The sequence below is a fragment of the Vipera berus genome (assembly GCF_964194415.1).
Source record: "Vipera berus genome assembly, chromosome: 5".
NCBI classification, from domain to species: Eukaryota; Metazoa; Chordata; class Lepidosauria; order Squamata; family Viperidae; genus Vipera; species Vipera berus.
Window position 1 is genome coordinate 56,071,434 of NC_138207.1, and position 25,164 is coordinate 56,096,597.

At 38.4% G+C, this 25,164-nt stretch overlaps 1 protein-coding gene across 4 annotated transcripts in view; it reads left to right on the forward strand.

Moving 5' to 3' along the window:
* Positions 1 to 25,164, forward strand: part of ATRNL1 (attractin like 1) — a 563,323-nt gene that overhangs the window by 227,799 nt on the left and 310,360 nt on the right. For 3 of the 4 annotated variants that reach the window (XM_081328305.1, XM_081328307.1, XM_081328306.1), the window contains one exon: positions 3,716 to 3,777. The exons of the other annotated variant lie outside the window; for it this stretch is intronic. In XM_081328305.1, coding sequence (XP_081184431.1) covers positions 3,716 to 3,777 — 62 coding nt within the window. The remainder of the gene's footprint in view (positions 1 to 3,715; positions 3,778 to 25,164) is intronic. 4 annotated transcript variants of the gene reach the window in all.

The window sequence follows — 25,164 nt, forward strand, 5'->3', positions numbered from 1 at the left end:
ACAAATAAATAGTTTTTCCATCTTTTTTCCCTTAGAGTATAGTTTTTCCTATAATTTATTTTTACAGAAATTATTGAATTTTGGAATAAATCTCTTCATTTCTTTGCACTATTTAACATTATGATTCATTATCTAGACAATAAGGTCCATTTATTTTTATTATATTTCTGGAAAAATATATTACCTCTGCCAATGGTCACATTAATATTAGATAATCATTTATATAGCTTTAGGCAACATATATTTTATATTTATAAATAGAAGTGGTTAAGGTCAAGAAATATTAAGTAAGCTCGTTGCCACTGAGTCCATTAATGATATCAGTCTGTTTATCTTGCAATATTTGCAAGATATATAAGTCTGATTTTAAAGATCCCTGGGTGTCAGAACAGCACAAACCAAACCAAACATAAAAACATTATTTATATTTTTCACAACCATGAGATCCCCAACAATGTAGTCAAGAAAAGGGTGCCAACTTCCACCAAGAAAAGAAAAAAGTCAAGGAAATGATTGGCCCATTAGTGGGAGAAAGTGGCAAGAAGGTGACAAGCAACAGGGAGAAAGCAGAACTATTTAACTCATTTTTTGCATCCGTCTTTACACAAAGGGAAAAAACAGCCCAACCTATCAAAAACAGTACCATAAAAAACAGATTAGAAACACAAATTAAGATAGGCAAATGGTAAGTGAGCACTTGTCCAGCCTAGATGAGATCAAATCACCAGGACCAGATGGATTACACCCCAAGGTTCTCAAGGAACTGGCAGATGTGAACTCAGAACCACTGACCTATTCAAAGATCCTGGAGCACTGGGGAACTACCGGAGGACTGGAAAAGAGCTGATGTAGTTCCCATCTTCAAAAAAAGGGGAAAATGAATCCAGGAAATTACAAGCCTATCAGCCTGACCTCAATACCTGGGAAGATTCTGGAAAAGATGATCAAACAACGAATCAGCAAACACCTAGAGACAAACAAAGTCATTACCAAAAGCCAACATGGATTTGTCAAAAACATCATGCCAGACAAATCTTATCGCATTGTTTGATCAAATGACAAAATTAGTGGACCAGAGGAATGCTGTGGATATAATTTATTTGGACTTGGTAAGGCATTTGATAAAGTAGATTACAACCTACTACTTGATAGGATAGAAAAATGTGGGTTAGACAGCATCACCAGCAGATGGATTTGTAACTGGCTAGCCATAATCAGCATGTGGTCCTCAATGGAACTGCATCTATATGGAAGGAAGTGAGTAGTGGGGTGCCCCAGCACTCTGCCCTGGGCCCAGTGCTCTTCAACATCTTCATCAATGATTTGGATGAGGGGATAGATGGGGAACTCATCAAATTTGCAGATGACACCAAGCTGGCAGGAATAGCCAACACTCCAGAAGACAGACTTAAGATACAGAAGGATCTTGACAGATTTGAACATTGGGTGCTATCTAACAAAATGAAATTCACTGGTGAAAAAAGTAAGGTTTTACATTTAGGCAAGAAAAACCAAATGCACAGATATAGTATAGGACAGGCATGTCAAATTGCCGGCCCACGGGCTGGATGCATCATACTAAAACTGTGCCCACCCCATTGCCGGCAATGGGGAAAAAGTCGTGATACATTGCGCGATGTCATGTGATGCCGTGAGTTTGACATGCCTGGTATAGGAGATACCTTGCTCAGTAGTAGTAACTGTGAGAGGGATCTCAGAGTCCTAGTGGACAATCACTTAAATATGAGCCAGCAGTGTGCTGCATTTGCCAAAAAAGCCAACACAGTGCTAGGCTGCATTAACAGAAGCATAGAATCAAGATCAAGTGAAGTTTTAATACCACTTTACAATGCCTTGGTAAGGCCCCACTTGGAATATTGCATCCAGTTTTGGTCATCACGATGTAGAAAAGATGTTGAGACTCTAGAAAAGAGTACAGAGAAGAGCAACAAAGATGATTAGGGGACTGGAGGCTAAAACATACAAGGAACTGTTGCTGGAATTAGGTAAGTCTAGTTTAATGAAGAGAAGGACGAGGGGGAATATGATAGCAGTGTTCCAATATCTCAGGGGTTGCCACAAAGAAGAGGGAGTCAAGCTATTCTTCAAAGCACCTGAAGGCAGGACAAGAAGCAACAGATGGAAACTAACCAAAGAGAGAAGCAAGCTAGAACTAAGGAGTATCTTCCTGACAGTTAGAACAATTAATCAGTGGAACACCCTGCCTCCAGAAGCTGTGAATGCTCCAACACTGGAAGCCTTTAATAAGAGATTGGACAGCCATTTGTCTGAAATGGTATAAGGTTTCCTGCCTGAGCATGGGTTGGACTAGATAACTCCAAGGTGCCTTCCAACTTTTATTATTATCATTATTCTTAGTAGTATTAGTATTAGAATTAGAATTAGTATTATTAACATTTTAATCTTAAAATTGTATTAATTTCTGAATATTATGTGGGCAGGCAAGAAAATATGGTGACATAGCAAGAATAAAACAATGTATTTATGATATATTGTTGTAATGTTCAATAACAAGAACTTAGCTTTTGTTAAGTCCACAGAAGTCATCAGATTTAAGGGAAAATATGCTTCCCTAAGCAATTTATAGAATACTTATGGGCAAGGTATTTGGAAGTATAATTCCTGAAAGTCCTGCATATGTACTATAAAACACTAAACAATATTGACTCTAGGAACACCATAAGCTGATAAATAATAACAATAATAAAACACTTTTAAATATTTTAAATCAATATACTAAAGGTGAAATTAATTATTCTATGATTTAATGAAGATCCAAGCCTCACTTTAATTAGTCTTCAGGTTTAGCAGTCACAATGGCATTTAAAGATATTTCAGAATGTTGTTATTGCTACTCTTCTGCTTAATGTATTTCCTTACCATCATAGAATATTTATTTACCAATCAGCATCAATAGACACAGAGATAAACTGTATTTACACAGCATTCAAAAGAGACAATAAAAAGCTGAGATTTACATAAAAAGACCAGAAAACATTCTCTCCAATAGTCAATGTACAGATAAGCAGGGATTAACACCAGACAGCCAAGCAAGCTGAAAACAATACCATAATCGAGGCACTACCAAGGAGAAGACTGCATCCCCATAAAAACTGGCAGGGTAAATTACTGTACATAAATAAGAAAAAAAAACATACTTACTCATTCTGATGATGTTAGCTAGTTGGATAATAAAATGTCTTCAAGCAAGTTCTTTGTTCTCTTTGTTATGAAAATACTGAGCTCATCTCCTTGTATTCAAGAGCTGTGATTAATTCCTTATCTACTACCTTCCACATGGTCAGATTCATGAAGTATTGTTGGACACATCATCTGTTGGGAGGGCAACTAGAAATAGGTAACACAATTTCCCTTCGGGAGAAGTAAACATCATTAAACAATGTGCCATCTATTCTGATACTTCAAGAATTTGATGCCCCTATGTTCAGAAATCATCACTGTCTTCATATTTCCAAATGTATCCACCTGTTAATCTATGGTTTCAGACTTTGTAAAGGCAGATGGATGGGCTGAACATCTAATTAAAAATATTATTATATATTATAGATGTTATAAGCTAATGAATATTAAGGACAATAGTTTGATTTTATAAGAGGATTTGCATCATTATAGGTTACACAGAATATCGAACTGGCCTTAACAGTATTTCATATTTCATTCTCTTTCTCTTCAGATTGCGTTTTCACAGCACAACACCATCATGGACCTGGTGCAATTTTTTGTTACTTTCTTCAGGTAGTATTTCCATTTTTAATCATATATAATATAATCTGTTAAATCACATCATGTCAGTCTTTCGATATCGTATCCCTTGGATGCTCTTTTTAATGCTGGGACACTTTGTGATAGCGTTGAAATATGCTTAGTAAATAAATGCAATCATAGTAAGTACTTTTATAATTATTCTATAATATGTACTATACATACATTATTGTATGCATTCATGCATAGGTTATACTTCATTATTTAATGTTAGCCATTTACCTGACTAACAGTAATAGTAGCATACTGAATATTTTCTTCCCATACTTAAAGTTAAGGTTGTATTGCATGGTATGCTTCTGATTTTTCCCCCCAGCTTTTACTTATTTTTTTTCCAGTAGGGTTTTATTTCTGGGTGGTTTTTGGGTCCGCAGCTTATAATATTTGCAGCATAAGAGGTTAAGGCCCTTTCTATTCTATAGAGTTATTAGGGAAGATACCCTTTGGCTCAATTTGCAGACTAGATTCATACAACATACTGCACTTTGATTCAACTGTGTTTGATGAATAAATCACATCTGTTCAATACATTAACTTGTTAACAAACTTCAGGGGCTGTTCCCATAGAGCAGATTAATCATATTATGGTATAGTGTGCATGGTCAAGCAGGCTATAATTTTGTAGAAAATAGCAAAGAATGTATTATTTTAGTGAAACCATTGTTAAAATTGGTTCTAGCACAATATTAATCATAGTGAAGCTTGAGAATGAAAAATTACATTGAAGACTGAGAACACAGAATATTATGCTATCCACAGCAGTTCTATGAATCTTTTAATGTCCTTTACTGTTTTCGGGTAAATATACACTCAGTGTTATTTTTGCGTTTATTCTGAAAAAAAATCAGTAAATCAACTGCAATATTAAAGTTGGATCCTCAACTTTCATTGTTAATATTGTTGATGATTTAAAATGTGAACTTGACTTAAAACTGAATAGTTCCAATAGTATGTTAAATAACATCTTGATTCTATATTAGCTAGGGGACTTTCTTCTCTTTTTTTTTAAAAAAAGCAGGTGGTTTTAAACTCACAATTTTATTTCTTGTCTGCTGCTTAGTGGCATATATTGCAGAACCACAACACAAAAGTTATTAATCTCCAGTTTGTTTCATTATATACTGCTCAAAAAAATAAAGGGAACACAAGATAAGACATCCTGCTATTAAATACAGTACGTTGTGTTGTTTAAGTGTTCCCTTTATTTTTTTGAGCAGTATATAATGCTTTCTCATGTCCTTCCATTTATGTTCTAGATAGGACTGAGTGATATTTAAACAGCAGCAGCCTCTGCAGTTTACACCTAAGCCATTTCATTCAGGAATTAGTAGAATTAATTAAAAATGCCAAAGATGCATATCAAAATAGATATGTTTTACTAGTGGAATGCTGCATGAAACTACAACTTGATTTACATCTTATTTTATATTTTTAGTAAACAAATTTAATTTTTGGACTTGTTTTTACTTTTGTGTTTCTTGAGTGAGTACATATAAAGAAAATGCTATAAGCTCAACATTAAAACTTATGTTTGTTTAGCTGTATTAGTTTGCTGCAGTCAAAACCTTGAGCCTTGGTGGAACAGTGGGCTAATGCCTCCTTAAGTAACACCAGCTGCCTGCAATTAGTGCAGGTTCGCATCCCACCAGGCTCAAGGTTGACTCAGCCTTCCATCCTTCCGAGGTAGGTAAAATGAGGACCCAGATTGTTGGGGGCAATAAGCTGACTTTGTAATAATGCCGCTTGGGGTGTGTGTGAAAGCCCTAATAAGCAGGCATATACATAGAATGAAGGCTACTGCTAAGTTTGTAAGCCGCCCTGAGTCTTCGGAGAAGGGCGGGATATAAATGGAATTTAAAAAATCCCAATAAAATGGATTGTTTATAGGTTTATTGTTTTTAGATAATTCATAGGTCTATACTGTTTCTTTATATTATATCATTTTAGAGATCACATTATCAAATCCAATACTGTTTAGGGGTTGTTATATCTCCACTTTCACACAAAAAAACCTCCAATATTTTATTCTATATGCAAATTGTCCTAGGAAATGTTGGATTACCTGTGGCTCCTTCTTCTTTTCTTCTAGTTCATAAAATGACACAATGAATGTGGTAATTTAAATTAATATATCTCTAATTCTAGCTCTTTTTTTATTGAAAAGTTTTTCAATACATTTTATCTTTAACAATCCCTCCCCCCCTCCCCCCACCCAACCCTTCCTAACCCTCCCTAACCCTCCCCCAACCCCTTCCCCCCTCCCCCCTCCCCGACTTCCCAGAGCTAAATACAAGGTATAAATGAAGGGGAAAGAAATTCAGATGTAGGGACAGGAATTCAGACGAAGGAAAAAGAATTCAGACCTGAGTCGATAGAGAGCTTTGAACCAGCCAGGCAGCCTCATCTCCAGAAAAAGAACTCCCCCGAGCACTGCCCACTGAACTTTTATTCACCTCCAATCTTACAAAAAGCTACATCAGTCTCATACCAAATAGGATACATAGAAATAATTGGATTATTCAGGTGCTTATGAGATCACACAAAAACAAGATAGCATAAGATGCATGTGAAGTCTTTATCATAGCGTTTCCCAAACCTCCCACATGCCAGGCCCCCCTCCCAGCCAGGAGAGTGTTCTCTCACTGAAGCTACAGAGAGGCCCAACTAGGAAAGAACGGAAAGGCTGAAAGGTGAAAAGCCAAATTCTTGGGAGACCAAATTCTGGCCGTTCCCACATGTCCCCTTTTTTTGTGTAATGACAGAAGCAGAACGCTTGAGATAAGCTTGCATAACATGTAAATCTTTGGCATTGAAGGTAGAGGTGTGAGATCGTTTAACAAAAAGCGAACGGCACAATGCCAGCAAAGAGGGAATACATTGAATACAGCAACACAAACTAATCAATATAACTATAGTTAAAATACCATAAACAAATAAATGTTTAAGCGAAGCTAAATCTGGTAGCCATAGAAAAAGCATTTTCCTAAGTCTATAAGTTGGAAAGCCCCAAAAATACATAGTATCATAGGTAGTAGATATATTAAAATTGGTAAAAAGAGTATAATTTTGAATAGTAGTAGCTGGAGCACAGACAGGAACAATGCAAAAGCTAATAACTTCATGAGCAGAAGCAGACATTTTTATAAGCAAAAATTCTCTGACTAGAAATGTTGGCCAGTTGTAGCCACAAATTGAATTGTCCTCTATTTGCTAAAACTTCATGAATTCCTACAGATGAAAAAATAAAAAAAATAAAAACCAAAAAAACACAGCAACAGTCCAAGTGCTGAATTGGTGTTAAGTTGAGCAATAAATGCCGACAGGAATAGTTGTAAGGTCACAAAGGGCATCTGCGCCGAGTGTTTTTAACATTCCCCATGTTACTGGTGGCTGAGTTCCTGCTGGCCGCGAAGGTCTTTTACGCCTTCGTGGTGTTTCACCCACCGGGTTCGGGTTGAATGTCAGGGCTGGATTGAACTCTGGGAGCGGACTGCTCAGCCTCTGGTGCCAGCTCATGTTTGGCTCGGAATGACTTCACACACCTGGCAGGCACCCACACCGGTCCTGTAGGAGTAAGAATAGATGCAAAACCCCTTCCCCAAGTAATCAATTCATCTGGTCCCTTCCAGGTTGGCTCGGGCAGCTCCTTATATAGCACTCGTGGTCGTTCCAGGGAAAGCTCCTTCCTAAAATGTCTCTCTGCAGGAGTATAAGCTTGATTAGTGATAGTTAAATGATTCAAAGTAAATAGCAATACTGGAATCAAGGATTTAAGATCTGAGTGAGTAATTCCCCTTTCTTTTGAATATTTAAACAACAAAGCTTTAAATGTACCATGTGCACGTTCCACTACAGTATAGCTTGGCCTGAGCTATTGTATGGAATGCCATGTCGGAGAGAAATATCCCAAGTTCTGCAAAATTGAAAAAAAGCATTAGAAGTATACGCAGGAACGTTGTCAGTCTTTAAAACAAGTGGTCGTCCCATGACAGCCATGGCAGCAAGAAGGTGCTGAATAACATGAGAGGTAGTTTCGCTGCGAAGGGGGGTAACCCACACATCTGTTCCTCTTGGATTAATAGCATCAAAGGGAAAAGAGAGGGGGGAAGAAGAGCAAGGAGGACAGGCTGAGATAATATCACCAGCCTGAGAAAGTGGAATGTTAAAGGTAGCACAAAGAGATTTAGCATTCTGGTGAAAATAGGAATGGTTAGTCAAAGGGTAAGCCTCCTTAAGAAAATGGAAAACCACATCGGCTCTATGGTTGCCATCAGGAATAGTATCACGCAGGAAAGTTTGAAAAGTAAGGAATAAGGAAAGTAAATTACGATCCAAAAGTGGAGACAGGTAAGCAAAGGCAATATGATTAAAAAGATTGTCCACAATAAGATTAAAAGGAATCAAATCATGTAATTTAAAGGCTAAAATCACTGCAGAAAGTTCAGCACGCTGGGCTGAGGTTTGAGAAGCTGTAAACTTAGTTTGCCATTTTCCATTAATTTGCCAAACAACCACCTCACGGGTATGAGATCCATCTGTAAATAAAGTAATAGCATTAGGAAGAAAGGTAGAAACCTGTGCAGATTGAAAAACAAAAGGTAATTCCTGTAAGAAAATCAAACGTTGGTCCTTGGGAGGGTTAAACAATACAGCTCTCACATAATCTACAAAGGCAATCGCATAAGCAGTAAACATTTGCAGAAAGAAATCATGCTGATCCTTGGTGCAAGGCAAATGAAAGACTAAAGGATGAAAGCCAGAATATAACACCTCAATGGGAAATACATTTTTAGCTGGTGTGTGTGCGTTGGTTCTCCTCCTACCTCTCGGAACGTTCGCAGACGGTGTTGGCAGGAGGGCAGAGGTCAAGCCCTAGGCCTCTTAATTGTGGAGTGCCTCAGGGTTCGGTGCTCTCGCCCCTCCTGTTCAACATCTATATGAAGCCGCTGGGAGAGATCATCCGTAGCTTCGGGGTGAAATATCATCAATATGCTGATGATACCCAGCTATTCATCTCCACCCCGAACCAACCCAGTGATGCCCTCGATGTGATGTCCCGTTGTCTGGAAGCGGTACAGATTTGGATGGGAGAAAACAGGCTTCGACTCAACCCGGCCAAGACTGAGTGGCTGTACATACCGTCATCTCGTTTAGTCCAAGAGGTTCCATCTCTGACTATAGGAGGAGAGATGTTACCTCCCATTGATAAAGCACGCAATCTGGGCGTCCTCCTAGATTCACGACTCAGTTTTGAAGATCACATTGGAACCGTGGCTAGGGGGGCATTTGCCCAGATTCGTCTTATATACCAATTACGCCCCTTTTTGGACCGAGATGCCCTACGTACAGTCACCCACGCACTCGTTACCTCCCGTATTGATTACTGTAATGCTCTCTACATGGGGCTGCCCTTAAAGACCACCCGGAGGCTTCAGCTGGTGCAGAATGCAGCTGCGCGGGTTGTGATGGGAGCTTCCCGATACTCCCATATTACACCCCTCCTGCGGGAGCTGCATTGGCTACCAGTTGCCCTCCGGGTGAGATTTAAGGTGCTGGTACTTACCTTTAAAGCCCTACATGGCTTAGGTCCGGGATACTTGCAGGACCATCTGCTGCCGGGAACAAATTCCCATCGTCCAGTACGCTCACACAGAGAAGGCCTCCTCAGGGTACCGTCAGCTAGGCAATGTCGGCTGGCGACCCCCAGGGGGAGGGCCTTCTCTGTGGGAGCACCAACCCTATGGAATCAGCTCCCCCCTGAGCTTCGGATAGCCCAAAACCTCCAATCCTTTCGCCGCGGCCTCAAAACACACCTGTTCCACCAAGCTGACCTAGACTGACAGGCATCTTAATTAATTTATATTTAGTATTTTTAATTCATTTTTAAATTCTCTAATTTTTTATTGCACTGATGTTCTCAATTTCATTTATCTTGATTTATGCACTTATTATATGTTTTATTGTGAGCCGCCCTGAGTCCTTCAGGAGATAGGGCGGGATATAAATCCCATCAATAAATAATAAATAAATAAATACAACCATTCTACAATGCAGATAGATTTAAGCGTTTCAGGAAAAAATAAGATAGCAGTTGGCTGTAACAATCCTAAAAGAGAAGCTCTGTTAACCATAACTTTGTGAAAGGCAGAATTGATTTGATGAAGGCAATGCCGCATTGCCAGGGAGACTGGAATCTGCGCGTCAGGGGTTAAATGACCTTGCAAGGCAATAAAAAGCGGACGCAACAAAGCAGTAGTTAACCCTAAAAATGGTCTAGCCCAATTAAGATCTCCTAAAAAGTTTTGCAATTGTACCAGAGTAAAATGAGATGGAATGCACAGAGTTAAAACAAAAGGAGAAAAAGAAGATTGAAGCATCCGATCACCTAAATATAGAAAGGGAGGTTTTATTTGAACCTTCTCAGGGGCAATGACAAGTCCCGATTTAGCCAAGATTTCCTGTAAGGTTAATAAGCAGTTAACAGGTAAAGGCTTTCCAGTTAGCAAGAAATCATCCATAAAATGGTAAGCAAAGCATTTTTTGTCTTTAGCTGGATGAAATACAGCTGCAAGAGCTGTGGCCAAAAGTTTTGTCTTAGGAGATTCAGTTTCAATGTTCTGACACAAATTAATCATTGGAGCAATGGTAGTCTCAGGTGTAGAATCAATTGCTTTCGGGGCTGTTTTGCAGTTCTGATTAGTATTTTCAAATGCCAATTGTTCCATTAGAATGTCAGCAGCAGCTTCATTTTGAGCCTTTTCAGGGAGAAGCTCTCGGGTGGAATTGCTTTGCAACCCATTTTCTGTAACACTTCCTTTCAGCTCTTTGTGAACTGCAGATGGGACAGACTCATGGACTTGCTGATTTTGAGCATTTCGGACCACAGGGCAGACAGTCATTAATGGCAATGCCTCCTGGATGTCCTCTGAATTTTCAGAGACCAATGCAGACTGCACCATTTGTTGAATAGCAGTCTGTGTTTGAGGCTGTTGAAAGTCCAAATTTTGCTGACTCTCAGAGCTCCCCTGCCGTGAAGAATTATGATAAGACAGTGGTGGCTGAGGATCTGGGGGATACAGGATTGGTGCCTCAGGAATTATTAATTTTGGAGGGTACAAGATTGGTGCCTCAGGAGTTATTAATTTTGGAGGGTACAAGAGAGGATTGGACCACTCAGTAATAGCTTTATAGCAGAGTTGCCAAGTGTGTAGTACTGATACTGGAGTGGTTGCAGCCTGATGCAAATCTTTCCCAATTTCTTGCCAATCATAGGGATTAAGAGATCCATCTGCAGGATACCAAGGGCATAATTTACCAATAATCTTAACCAGCTCTTCTACATCCTCTTTATAAACTTTAACTGTTTGCTTAGTCCTTGTCAACAAATTGCAAAGGTCAGATACCTGTTTTTCCTGTCCTGTTGAAAGAGAAGTCCCCATATTTACCCCGTTGACTCCTTAAACGGAATGAATTGTTGAACTGACTTCGTTGACTCCTGAAACGGAATGAATAAGTTGGTCTTACCTCGTTGACCCCTTAAAACGGGATGAATTAGTTGAACGCGTTCGTTTAGCTCCTGCCGAGCGGAGGTAAGCCAGAAGTTACAGTTTGCCTCACAGCCGCACATGTATCACACCCTCACAGGCATAACGTCGGGCACAGGCCTCACACGGGGCACCAGATGAAGGGGAAAGAAATTCAGATGTAGGGACAGGAATTCAGACGGAGGAAAAAGAATTCAGACCTGAGTCGATAGAGAGCTTTGAACCAGCCAGGCAGCCTCATCTCCAGAAAAAGAACTGCCCCGAGCACTGCCCGCTGAACTTTTATTCACCTCCAATCTTACAAAAAGCTACATCAGTCTCATACCAAATAGGATACATAGAAATAATTGGATTATTCAGGTGCTTATGAGATCACACAAAAACAAGATAGCATAAGATGCATGTGAAGTCTTTATCATAGCGTTTCCCAAACCTCCCACATGCCAGGCCCCCCTCCCAGCCAGGAGAGTGTTCTCTCACTGAAGCTACAGAGAGGCCCAACTAGGAAAGAACGGAAAGGCTGAAAGGTGAAAAGCCAAATTCTTGGGAGACCAAATTCTGGCCGTTCCCACAATAAAGATAAAAACAATCATAAACAACCATATGCTAACAACAATAAACTATTAAGTCTATAGCACTCTAGCTCATATAAAATGACTACAAGCAATACAAATATCATATCAATACCTATTCAAATGCTAAATGAAACTTTTTAGTCCCATACTTATTCTGGATATAATCAATCCATTTTTTCCATTCCGTAATATAACGTTGTTGCGAATGGTCCTTTAAATACGCCGATATCTTTGCCATATCCGCCAGGTTTGAAACTTTTAAAGTCCATTCTTCTATAGTCGGCAGTTCCTCCTTCTTCCAATATTGCCCTACTAGAAGTCTTGCTTCCGTAATTAAATTCAGCATCAACTTTATGTCCACAACAGTAGTATCAGTAATAATTCCCAATAAAAACAATTGCGGACAAAACTTTATCCTTTTCTTAAATATCTTCTGCATATTCCACCAGATTTTAATCCAAAATGCTTTAACCTTTTTACAGGTCCACCATATATGAAAGTACGTTGCGTCTTCGCCACCACACCTCCAACATTTAGGCTGATAGTTCGGATACATACTTGCAAGCTTTTTAGGATCTAAATGCCACCTATAAAACATTTTATAAAAGTTCTCTCTTAAATTTTGGGCTTGCGTAAATTTTACGTTTCTCACCCAGATCTTTTCCCAAGTGTCCATTGTGATAACTTCTTGAATATTCTGAGCCCACTTTATCATGCAATCTTTAACAAGTTCTGTTTCTGAGTCAATTTCTATCAATGCAAGATATATCCGTTTGATATGTGCTGGACCCTGATTTCTAATTTGCTTTACCAGATTTTCATCAGTCATTGAGAAACCAGTTTTCTGGTCTTCTTTCCACCTGGCCCGTAATTGACCATATTGAAACCAGGTTTGAACAATCTTCTCTTCTCGTAAAAGATTGTACGGCTTCAAGCACCATACGTTCCTCTCCAAACTTAAAATTTCCTTGTATGTAGTCACATCATGTTTGAACCCAACGTTTATATTTTCTATTGCATGTTTCGGTATTGCCCATAAAGGTATCTTGTAATTTAGCTTATGTCTATACTTTTTCCAAACTCTCAGCAATGCCTGTCTTAAAATATGCACTTTAAACACATTATCTACCTTCTTATCATACAATAAATATGCATGCCAGCCAAATAACAAGTCATGGCCTTCAAGATTTAATAATCTCCTTTGTGTTAGATTAATCCAATCACTTATCGCTGACAACGCAGCAGCTTCATAATATAATTTAAAGTTGGGCATTTTAAGACCACCTCTTTCACGCGTATCCTGCATAATCTTAAATTTAACTCGTGGCCTTTTCCCTGCCCATACAAATTTATTGATACCCTGTTGCCATTCCTCCAAATTTGAGTCTTTTTCAAATGGTATCATTTGAAATAAAAATAGAAATTTAGGCAAAACATTCATTTTCACTGCTGCAATTCTTCCCAGTAAAGACAATTGCAATTTTTTCCAACTCTCCAATTCTTTTTGAATTTTCCCCCATAACTTTTCATAATTATTTTTATATAACTTTGCATTTGAGGGTGACAAATACACCCCCAAATATTTAACGCTTTTAACAATCTCAAATCCAATTAACCCTTCTAAAAGGGCCTTTTGCGATACTGTCATATTTTTGGCTAATATTTTAGTTTTTTGTACATTAACCTTAAATCCAGAAACCTTCCCATATTGCATTATTATCTCCATCAGGTCCACAACAGAATTTTCTGGCTGGGTCACTGTAACAACCAGATCGTCTGCAAACGCCCTCAGTCTATAATCCTGATCTCTAATTTGGATTCCCTTATTTTTTTCCGAATTCCGTATTTTAATCAATAATATCTCCAATGTTAAAATAAATAATAAAGGTGATAATGGACACCCTTGTCTTGTGCCCTTTTCAATATTACATACTTCAGTCAAATTATTATTTACTATTATTCGGGCTGTTTGTTTTTGATATAATGCCCTAATTGGTTATAAGAATTTATCCCCAAAATTCATTTTATCTAAAACTTTCATCAAAAATTGCCAATCCAATTGATCAAAAGCTTTTTCGGCATCTAAAAAGATCAGCGCCGCAGGGATCTGGTTGTTCCTTTCCAAAAATTCCAGCAAGTCTACTATATGCCTCACATTATTTTTCATTTGTCTACCACTAATGAACCCAGTTTGGTCCCCATGAATCATCTGTTGCAAAACCCTCATCAATCTGTTAGCTAAAACCTTAGCAAATATCTTGTAGTCCGTGTTCAAAAGTGATATTGGTCTGTAATTTCTTACTTGAGTAACATCCTGATCTTCTTTCGGAATCAGGGAAATAAAAGCAGTTCTCCAAGACGGAGGCACCCTTCCTCCCCTTTGAATTGTCTGAAACAATTCCCTTAATGGCTTTATCATCTCCGATTGTAGATTTTTGTAATACACCGCAGTCAGTCCATCCGTGCCTGGCGCTTTATCCACCTTCAGTTGTTTAATTGCTAAAAAAATTTCTTCTTCTGTTATCAATTGATTAATCTCTTCCTTTTGTTCTTGTGTAAGAACCGGGATGTTGGCATTCCTCAGATATACATCAATATCTGCTTCATTAATCTTATCTTTAGCATATAATTTGGAATAAAAATCCACATAAGCTTCCTTAATAAAATCCTGTTGATACACAACCTTACCCTTATGTTCTATTTTATCTATATTAGAAGCCCTTTGCTTCTTCCTTAACGTGTAAGCTAGCCATCTGCCTGGTTTATTGGCATTACAAAAAGTATTATGCCTAGCAAACCGTATGCCATCAGCTTATCAAATTGTCCTCTTAACAAATTAATAACCTCTTTGATCTTCACATCCGATGGATTCAAAATTAGGGCCTTTTCTTTTTCCCTAATTTCATTCTCCAGTTCTTTCCTCCTAAATTCCAAATTGCGTCTATATTTGTTGTTCATATATATTAACACCCCTCTCATATACGCTTTGCTAGCATCCCAAACCATGTCCATAGAAGTACTCTTGTTCATGTTAGTTTCAAAAAAATCCTTCATCTGTTTTTTACATTCTTCCACATTTCTCTGATTTCTAAAGAAGTTCTCATTTAGGCGCCAAGAACGCCTATCTCTATTATCCTTGTCAATCTCTAACCAGACTGGACTATGGTCAGACATAGTTCTTGGACAAATCTTTATCTTCTTAATCCTGGAAAAAAGATCATTAGTCGTTAATATAAAATCAATCCTAGAAAAAGATTGATGTCTATCAGAAAAAAAAGTATAATCCTTTTCTTGTAAATGTCTTTCTCTCCAAATGTCTTGCAACTCCAAATCATCCTTCAGGTCAAAAAAAGATTTAGGCAATCTAGCGTGGCTTGGAATATGCCTAGAAGAACCACATTTGTCCAGTTGTACATCCAAGACACCGTTCCAATCTCCCATAAAAATAAAAGATTTATAATCCAACTGAATGATCTTGCTGTGTAATGATCTATAAAAATCAGCTTGTTGTTGATTAGGAGCATACAGTCCAAGCAAAAGCGTTTTTTTGCCTTCTAACAGCAAATCTATTATAACATATCTTCCTTGTTTGTCTGCTTCTATTAACTCCGCTGTCATAGTATTCTTGACATAAATTACCACTCCATTTTTCTTATTCATTGCAGAAGCAATAAATTGTGTACCCAATCTAGAGTTCAATAGGTACTTTTGGTCCATAACCCTAATATGTGTTTCTTGCAAGCAAATAACATCAGTCTTAAATTGTTTTAAATATTGAAAAACTTTCTTTCTCTTCTGTGGTGAGTTTAAGCCATTGACATTCCAAGTTAAAAACTTAGTCGCCATCCTTAGCGACCCAAAGCTTCTGGAACACGTCTGCCAGGAGTCCCTTAACTTCCTTAGGCCGCGCCCCTCCCACAGCTTCGCTATAGGTACGCTTTGAAGGTTCCATAACTTTCTGTTGATCCTGCTCTTGCTCTCGTCTCGCTCGTCTCAAAGCAGCACGCGTCATCCTCTGATCTCTGGCCTCTTCCGATGAAGCTGTAATTTGATCCACTCCAGTAGCTTTCTCATCTGCCTGCATTGTTCCTTCAGCATCTTGAGGCTTTCCCTCGCCACTTTTCTTTGTAGATTCCAAAAGAGGTAAAGGGGTTGCTTTAAGAACATTGCTGTAGAAATCACGTGCCTGGATCACTGTGACCAAAGGGTGTCTCGTGCCTTCATGCATCACCACCATACCCACTGGTATCTCCCATCTAAACTTGATATCGCGTTTCTTAAGTTCCTGTGCCAGAAAAGCAAAATCTTTCCTTCTTAAAATTCTTGGAGGAATCTCTTTTAAAACCAAAACTTCTTGCTCAGCAACCACAAGCTTAGTATCATAAGAAACTTGGATAACTTCATTCCTGATTGCTCTCTTTGTGAAGTAAACCACCACATCTCTAGGTAACTTCCTTTGCCTTGCAATCCATGAATTCACACGAAAGATTTTGTCTATATTTCCCTCAATTTCAGCTGCTGACTGTTCCAGTACCCCTTCCAAAGCCTCAGAGGCTATCTGCTTTAAATCTTCTTTAGGATTCTCTTTTAAGCCTCTGATTCTGATAGCAAACTCCATCTGGTGGTACTGGACCAGAGTCAAGTCACCATCCATTTTATCCATCACATTTTCATTCTCTAACACTTTTGCTTCTAATCTGGAGTTATTTTGGCTAAGATCTTCCATTTTTTCGTCCATGCATTCAATACATAAAGCCATACCTTGAAGTGCAGGCAAGATGTCTGCCCTCATTGCTGTAAGCTTCTCCTCCAGCTTTTCCATCTTTTCATCTATAATATCTGCTATTTGTTGTGAATGCTTTTCCAAAGCGTCCTGTAAGTCTTTAACTGTCAGTGCCGGAGCAGGTGCAGGAGGCAATGAGGCTTGCAGCGAGGACTGTTGCACCGGGGAAGCCCCCGCACTCCTGAGAACTTTAGAAGTTTTAGCCGCCATCTTCCCCCACTTTCACTTGCTACGCACTTTCACTTTCAAAGTCCATAAAATCCGTTGAACTAGAGAACAAAAATCCACTTTCACCTTGATCTCCTGTATCGCTCTGCCTGCATCTTCACACTCCAAAGTCCTTTCTGCTGGCAGGGGTGGTTGCTAACGCTTTGTTCTGCTCCCAAAAACACGGAGCAGAAGTGCTGCGCAGCCCGGAGCAAACCCAGGCTTCGGGGGGGCTCGATCCTTCAGCCGCCCAAACTAAAAGCTTAGGCGGCCCCGGAGAGCTCAACCCCTACCTGGGGCCTCACCCCCTCCTCTTCTCCTGAGGAGGGGGCTTCCGAACCGCCGAAACAGCTGATCGGCGATGTTTCCGGCGGTTCTACGAAGCCGCGGAGCGGACAGCCCGGAGATGGCTGTCTTCAGCGTCGCATCGCCACCGGAAGTCTCTAATTCTAGCTCTTATTCGATCTACTGAACCAGTGTAGTACAAGGGATAAGATGGCTTATAAATATATATACTTAATCCACACTGGACAAGCATGGTAGATTAAGTCCATAACTTTAAACAATGAGACTGTAGTGGTTTGATTTAGGTTGATTGACTTCATCATGATGTTTATGAATACACACACACACACACACACACATATATCCTCAGAGTACCAAACGGATAACTCAGTCCCAGTATCTTCCAGGTTTTTTGAGATCCATTGACTTTTATAACCAATTGTGTACTATGAAATCACTTATAGTTATTCTACATATTGGATAACTGTTCCTTATTCATGCATAATAGTGATGGAGAATCCATAATCCAAAGTTGCTTTTCCTTGCACATTTTAAAAATATGAATTATTGAATACTTCAGTGTGTTTATTAAGACATCAGGCTAGAAATCAAGAAACTATGAGTTTATGTCCACTTTGGGCATACACCCAGCTGGTGTAAGAAAAAATATTCTGCCCCAGCTTAGTAGGCTAGAAGGGCATAGATGAATAAGAACAAACTTTGACTTAACCCTTGTTAAGTAGATATTTGGGTGGTTATTTGAACGAATATTTAAATGGATACTGTAAGTAGTGGGTATTTGAGACTCTCACATCCATGAATTGAGAGATACTCTGCTTCTGGAACAGATGGCACTCTCGCATTCATAATTTGATAAGGATGAGCAGTTTGGGAATTGTCTTGGATGCTCAACTCCTGCTTGAGAAGTATTCGCCAGGAAGGGCTTTGCATTATTCCAGCTTATGTGTCAATTATATTTATTCCTGAATTGAGAGCTGTCCTTATAGTCACTCATGACTTAGACACATTCTAGTTCAACTATTAAAATACATTATAGGGGTTACCTTGAATCTGAATACTGTGATTAGTTAAGAATGCAGTGGTAAGTCTAGGCTTCCAAGTATATTTCCTACATGGCATCAGCTGTCTGTAGTTACTCTTCCAGTCCTACTCATTTTAACAAGGTAGGCATGCTGGAGTTCCCTTTCTAAAGAAATGTCATCTGGTTGGACTAGAAGAAATGCCAACTCTATTGCAGTGTCTACCCTTCGTAATCCTTCCTCTCTAACATTCAGAAAGCTTTAAAAACTTTTTTATCTTAGGCATTGGGCATGAATGATATATGAGCCCATCTTTGGGAAGTTGCAATTCTATATGATTGGTATTTCATTTTGTTTGCTAGTTTTTGTCAATATTATTGACTTACCGTACATTGTAATTTGGATATTATTCTACTTTGGGTTTTATTCATATATGCTGTTTAGATCACAGTCACACAGTTTGGACAGACAATCAATCTACAAAATCCCCAAATGAATAACTAACTAACTAACTAACTAATTTAATATACAGTAATACAAATAAATTAATAATAAATTTGATATTAAATAAGGAAGGGTGGAATAATTTTAAAACTTTAAACCATATAAATTGAACACATTTGAATATTGAATAAGTAATTGCATTTCTTAGTATTGAATAATGAAAATAACTTGCAGCTGAGAAACTTACCGGTATGCTTTTTTAAAATTTGTTTTTAATAAACAGTAAAAACTAATAGTACAAAAAACTAAAGTACAAAAAAATAAAATAGAAGTTCTGAAGACACAGGGGAAAAAAGGGGGGAAAAAGAGAAGAGGAAAATTAAAAAAGAAACAAATAATAAAGAAGTGGCTTCCAACCTTCACTAAACTGTGCATGAATAAACTAATATAGTAACTTTTTACCCTCTTTTATAATTACATATATAAAAAAAACTTCTTTCCATAGCCTAACTTTTATCTAAGCAAAATCCACAAATCATCATCTTTTCAGTTCTGGTTCAGCAAAAAGTCCATTAGAAGTATCAAACAAATAGTTTATCCCTGATCAAATTGTCCAACTTTATATTCCATCTTTTTGCTCTTTACAAGCTTGACCTTTCCAATGGCATCACAGGATTTAATCTTTCATCAGATGTGGCCATTCAAACTTGCCTTTAAAGCTTTCACCAACCTACTTTGTAAATCCCATAAAGAGGCATTTCCTGGAACAGCAGTTTCATGTCCAGATCCTTTTCTCAATTTGTCTTTTGTATTCCCATTTTGGTAATGTCAATTTTGTTGTCTTCCATGCCTTCAAATTCTATAATGTCAGGTAAGAGATACATCTTTATTTTTTTTCATAATTTTCTAAAAGTTTCACCCTTGAAATCCCTATCATTCTGTAATATTACTTATTAATATGTCAGACCATTTTCAAAGTGTGTTTAAGACAAATAAAAGTTAAAGCTGGCTTAGGCAATTTAACACTTTTCTACTAGATGCCTTAGTTCCTTCTAGTGTTCATTTCCAACCTTCATCCTGCCTCAGTTCCTAATATAGACCTAGTTCCATTTCAGTCATTTAAAAATTAATAATATATATAAAAAGAAATTTCTGGAATAATTAGTCAAAAAAATACATAAACATCATTTATTATATTCTTGTTATGCCTTATTGACTGCGAGATGTAAAAAGTAGCTGTCAGACCCCCAAATCCTTATTGTCTTCCTTGCATATATACTCTTGTGCTCTTGTTTTGGGGCCTGCCATTCTACTGGAGGGGAAAAAATTGCTTTCGCTTGGGATACCTTTCTCCTTTTCCTCTCCCACCTCTATCCACTTGAGAAAGGAATTTGTCTCCCTCATCAGGGAGACAGTTACAGAGAAACAAAACTGGAGAAGACCTTGAGATACACTCCAACTGTGCCAGTTACCCGCACATCGTGCCACTTGTGGATTGGCTGGATTTCCAATGGACATTATGACTTTGATGGTAGGAGGAGTATTGCTGGTTTAACTATACCATTTAAGCAGGATTTTCCTCGCCTTGACTTCTCTACTGTCACTAACCCCTAATAAAAGTTTCCTTTTGAGACAGTGCCTGTTTCAAGAGTTCTGCTTTCTTGGGTGGTTAGCTGAGGTGGTCCTTACATAAGGCGAGATCTGCGTAGTACTCAACCCGGAGAAGCTGCTGCCTAATGGGGGAGTCGCAACTAAATTTCACATGGAGGAGTTCCAGGCAGAGAAGTGGGCTGAAGATCTCCTATGCTTGAAACCAGATGAAGGCCACTCCAGGGATCTGGAAGAAGCCAGGCCTTCTGGTGAAGAAGATCGAGCCAGATGGTCACTCAGGGTTGGAAAAAAGGAAGGATGGGAAGAAAAAGTCCCAAAAGTCATCCTTACCCGAGGTTGAGTGAAGAAAAAGGCAAAGAAATAAAATCCAGAACCTGCTCCCCCTGATAAAGATGGGGAAAAGGAAGAATTGAAATAGGGAACAATGAAAGCTAGGATGGAGTATGTGAAAAAAAGCCCTCTATGATGTCAAGTTTCTGACATATGGGCTTTTCAAGTGACTCTGAGGCATTGTTTACATTTACATTGAATGTTATTGCTTGACATATGAATTTAAGGTGCAGCTAAAAGAAAGCCCCAAATCGAAGAAAGAGGAATTGGAGGTCCAAGAGATGGCAGTGGCTGGAGCACAGGAGGCAGCACCGCGGCGAGGCCATCCATCTCAAGGAACCAGAGGCAGACAACCCCAACTAGCCAAAGTGAAACCGATTCCAATCAGAGTGAAGTTTGATGGAGACCCAAAGTGATTGGGATATTTCCTGGCACAAGTGTTCACCTACGTGCAAATCTATGGGAGAACACTGCCTACCAATGTGAAGAAGGTCCAGGTGGTTGCCCTAGCTTTGGAAGATGGAGCAGCTGACTGGATGGTGACCCTGTACAATTGCAATGCACCCGAATTGAGGAATTTCAACCATTTTATGGCTGCTCTCCGCAGGGTATTAAAATGGTTGTTAGGAATCCAGAAATGTTCTGTTTCTATCATGAGAATTAGTTTTGTGTAACTGGCCAAACATAGTGATATTTAACTTGTGTAAATAAGGTTTGGTGTCCTGTCCTGTCCTGTCCTGTCTTGCCCTGCCAGCCTGCCCTGCCCTACAATACATTAAAGAATCAAGTTTTCTATAGTTGGAATAAATTCTATATTTCAGTAGTGATTGCTAGTTCTTGTCAACTGCAAACACACTTTCATTTTATATTAAAGCAAACTTAATATAAAATAGAATTCCTAGTGATAAAAGTTAATGGTGCTATTCATAGAAATAGATAGATATATGTCTTTAATGAAAATTCTGTCCATGAGTTTATAATGAATATGAATTATATTACTTGAGAATTTCATCTGAGCATTAAAACTACATATTAGCATTTAAATATTGCCTAATAACAATTTTCTTTAGAATATATCATCTTTATTTTGGTTACACTTCTAGTTTAAAATAGAAAAATGTCGGTAATAAAAAATAAAGGCAAAAATGAGTAACATCCCTCACCCTCAAAGAACCCTGTAAGTGAGATCTGATGTGGTAGTATAGTGACCTGCTGAGATTTTTTTTTGGAGGGGGGGGGGAGAAGAAACAGAATAAAACTTTAATTGGACACAATTTGTTATCTCATTAGAAATATGCAGAGAATATAAAATGTGACCACAAGTGCTATTTAACATTTAAGAAGTATTATTCACATAATATAGTAACAATACATTTAATCTAAATTTTACATTGATCAAAATAGGATAAGGGACAACAAAACTTTAATATTGATAAGGAAATAGAAATATATATGTAAACATCTTGACTGATATATGAATTTCCAATTGTTTTCCAAAAATTGAAAAATAAAAATGTAGCATATTAATGTAATATGAGATTTAATGACTATAATAAAATATAGAATAACAGCTATAATTATATGTTTTATCACTTTATTTGTCTCAAATATTTTATGGCTAAATAACTAATAGAATTTTTTGACTTCTTGAATATTTATAATCTTGAATGTTCTATCATTGAGTTTCTAGCACTCCCTAGATTTTTTTAAATGCAAGTTTATGTAATATACCCTTCCCAACTGATTAGTGAAATACAGTATAGCATTTCTAATTTTATCCCCACCTTTTCATTTTAAGTGTAGTTTGTAGCCCTAAAAATACATAGTATGACATCAAGCTATCTATGCTGTGTATAAAAATGCATATATTAGACAAATGTTCTAATTTTCTTAAAAATTGAAATAGATTCAATATAGAATAAAACAAAGTTGCAGTGAGTGGCTATATATATTTTCTAAATAAATAAAAATGTTTGAAAAATAGAAAAATGTAGAAAAATAAATTGAGAGATTAGTTTATTTCTATTCTACACACTGTTGAATAATACAGGTTGGAGGCTATAAGTGCTCAATTGCAAATGATATGAAGCTTTATAATATCCATATCTTAGGCTTTTAAACAAAGCTGAAAAACGTAAATGGATTTTGTTTATTATCTGCAAATTGGTCCATAAACATGCAGTAATTATTGATAAGGAAAATAACTTGTTTGTTTATTCAATTTCCACAAGATACAGTACTTCATTATACTCCTGAATGTTTCTCCAAGTAAAAATGATGTTGACATTAGTAATTACTTGACTTCAAATATAAATATATGCTCACATTCATTATGAATTTTGCACAAGAAGTTATTGTAATCGTTTGAATATAAAAAGAGATCTGCATATGTGAATTAAACATAACCACCACCACCCGCCCACCTGCCTGTTTTGCAGCTACAAGGCAGCAGATACAGTTAACTTTTGTATCTAATATATGTAAAAGAAACATGGGAGCTGCAGAAAGGGGAGGCTGTGGGTTAGCCATGGCTATATGGCTTCTTAGGGCACAGAGCTACCAATTAATCATGCACAGTGGGCAATTTTCATGGGCCTGAAAATTCTCAGCTGTGCAATAGCCTTTCTTGTCAGATAGACCAAGGGTGATAAAGTACTGACAACAGAGTGAAGAATGATTAGAGGCTACTGGCTTCACACAATATGGTATGCAATGCAGTTTAAGAATAGAATTTAAAATGGAGGGCACTGAAGCAGTGCCATTTTAAAGTCCTTGACTAACCTTAGGAAAATAAACATTAATAAAAGAAAGGGAACTAAAAGCAAGGGTAAAAAGGAAGGAGAGTAACTGAATGTTCCCTACTCAAAATCCCACAATATCTCAGTGCTTTTTTATTTTAGCGTAATTGTTAGTAGGAAAATTCACTAAGTTTCAACATAATACATTAAGAGTTAAGTTGGTTGTTTTCTCTGAAAAAAGCAAGTTCTTTATGTTCAAAGAGCTGTACAAGAAGCCCACAAAATGTTGTGAACTATGTAATGCAAAATATATCAGGCCACAAATGTTTAGTTTTCCCTCAGTTAACACCACTAAAATGTTCATTATCTCAATGGAATAGTTTTCATAGAAGTTAAAATGCTACCCAAACAAATGGCATAAGTGAAGTTTCTGGATGTATAATGTGGCAGAGTAGAAATGGCAAGTAGATCACTCTGGCTCTGAAAATATAGATGCAGTTCCAGAATGACAGTGCTGACATATATCACACTCACTTCCTAAAGAGATCTGTGAGGAGGCAGCAAACATTTCAGAATGCTTTGAGCTCTGTAGCAAGGTCACCCAGTACAGCTGAATTTTGCCAGGCAGCAACTTGGTGTTAAATAAACATTGTGATATTTCATATTAGAAGAATGAATAGGAACCTTCGTTATGTCTTGACTCACTGATTGAATGAGCTGGTTGATTCTAGATAGAAAGCAAGGCTTCTACTGGGTTAACACAGACATGTCAAACTTGCAACGTCACATGACATTGCGCAACTTATCGGGACGGTTTTGCCATTGCCGGCAATGGGGTGGGCGCGGTTTCTGCATGACGCGTCCAGCCTGCGGGCCGGCAGTTTGACACCCCTGGGTTAACAGATACAAAATTTGGGAACAAACATGAAGAAGTTGTAGAGTTCTTTCTGGACTTGTTTTTGTAACACTCCCTCCCTTACTTTTAGATGCAGCATGCATTAAAATAGGTCTGCCTCCATATGCAAATAGAGTGTTTTTCTCTTTAGACAATTACAGTAGGTTCTGTGTGATCATGGTGAGGTGGTAGGTTTTGCAGGTTTGTCTGCTTGTATGGACTTCCAGCTAAATTCAGCAGTAAGTAAATCAATATATACTTCTAACAGAAACTCCATGAGAGTGTTCTGGAATCCACCTGAATCCATCACCCTAATAAGTAACCAACATCACAAAGAAAATAATGAATAGAAAAAAATGGAATAAATGTGAATGTCATATACCGTATATACTTGAGTATAAGCCGAATTTTTCAGCCCACTTTTTGGGCTGAAAAATTCCACTTCGGCTTATACTCCAGTCAACAAAAAAACTTACCGAGGACTTGTGCGCGGCCGAGGCTTTGGTGCTTCCGGGATCGCGAGCACCTCTCCTAAGCCACCGCCGTCCGGAGACCTGCCGAAGTTTGGGGAGGTTTGGGGAGGTGCGCGCCTCCCCAAACCTCCCCAAACGTCGGCAGGTCTCCGGACCTCCGCGCCCTGCCTGCCTGCTTCTTTCCGCAGCGGAAAGAAGCAGGCAGGCAGGGCGCGGAGGTCCGGAGACCTGCCGACATTTGGGGAGGTTTGGGGAGGTGCCCAAACCTCCCCAAACGTCGGCAGGTCTCCGGACCTCCGCGCCCTGCCTGCCTGCTTCTTTCCGCAGCGGAAAGAAGCAGGCAGGCAGGGCGCGGAGGTCCGGAGACCTGCCGACGTTTGGGGAGGTTTGGGGAGGTGCGCGCGATCCCCAAACCTCCCCAAACTTCGGCAGGTC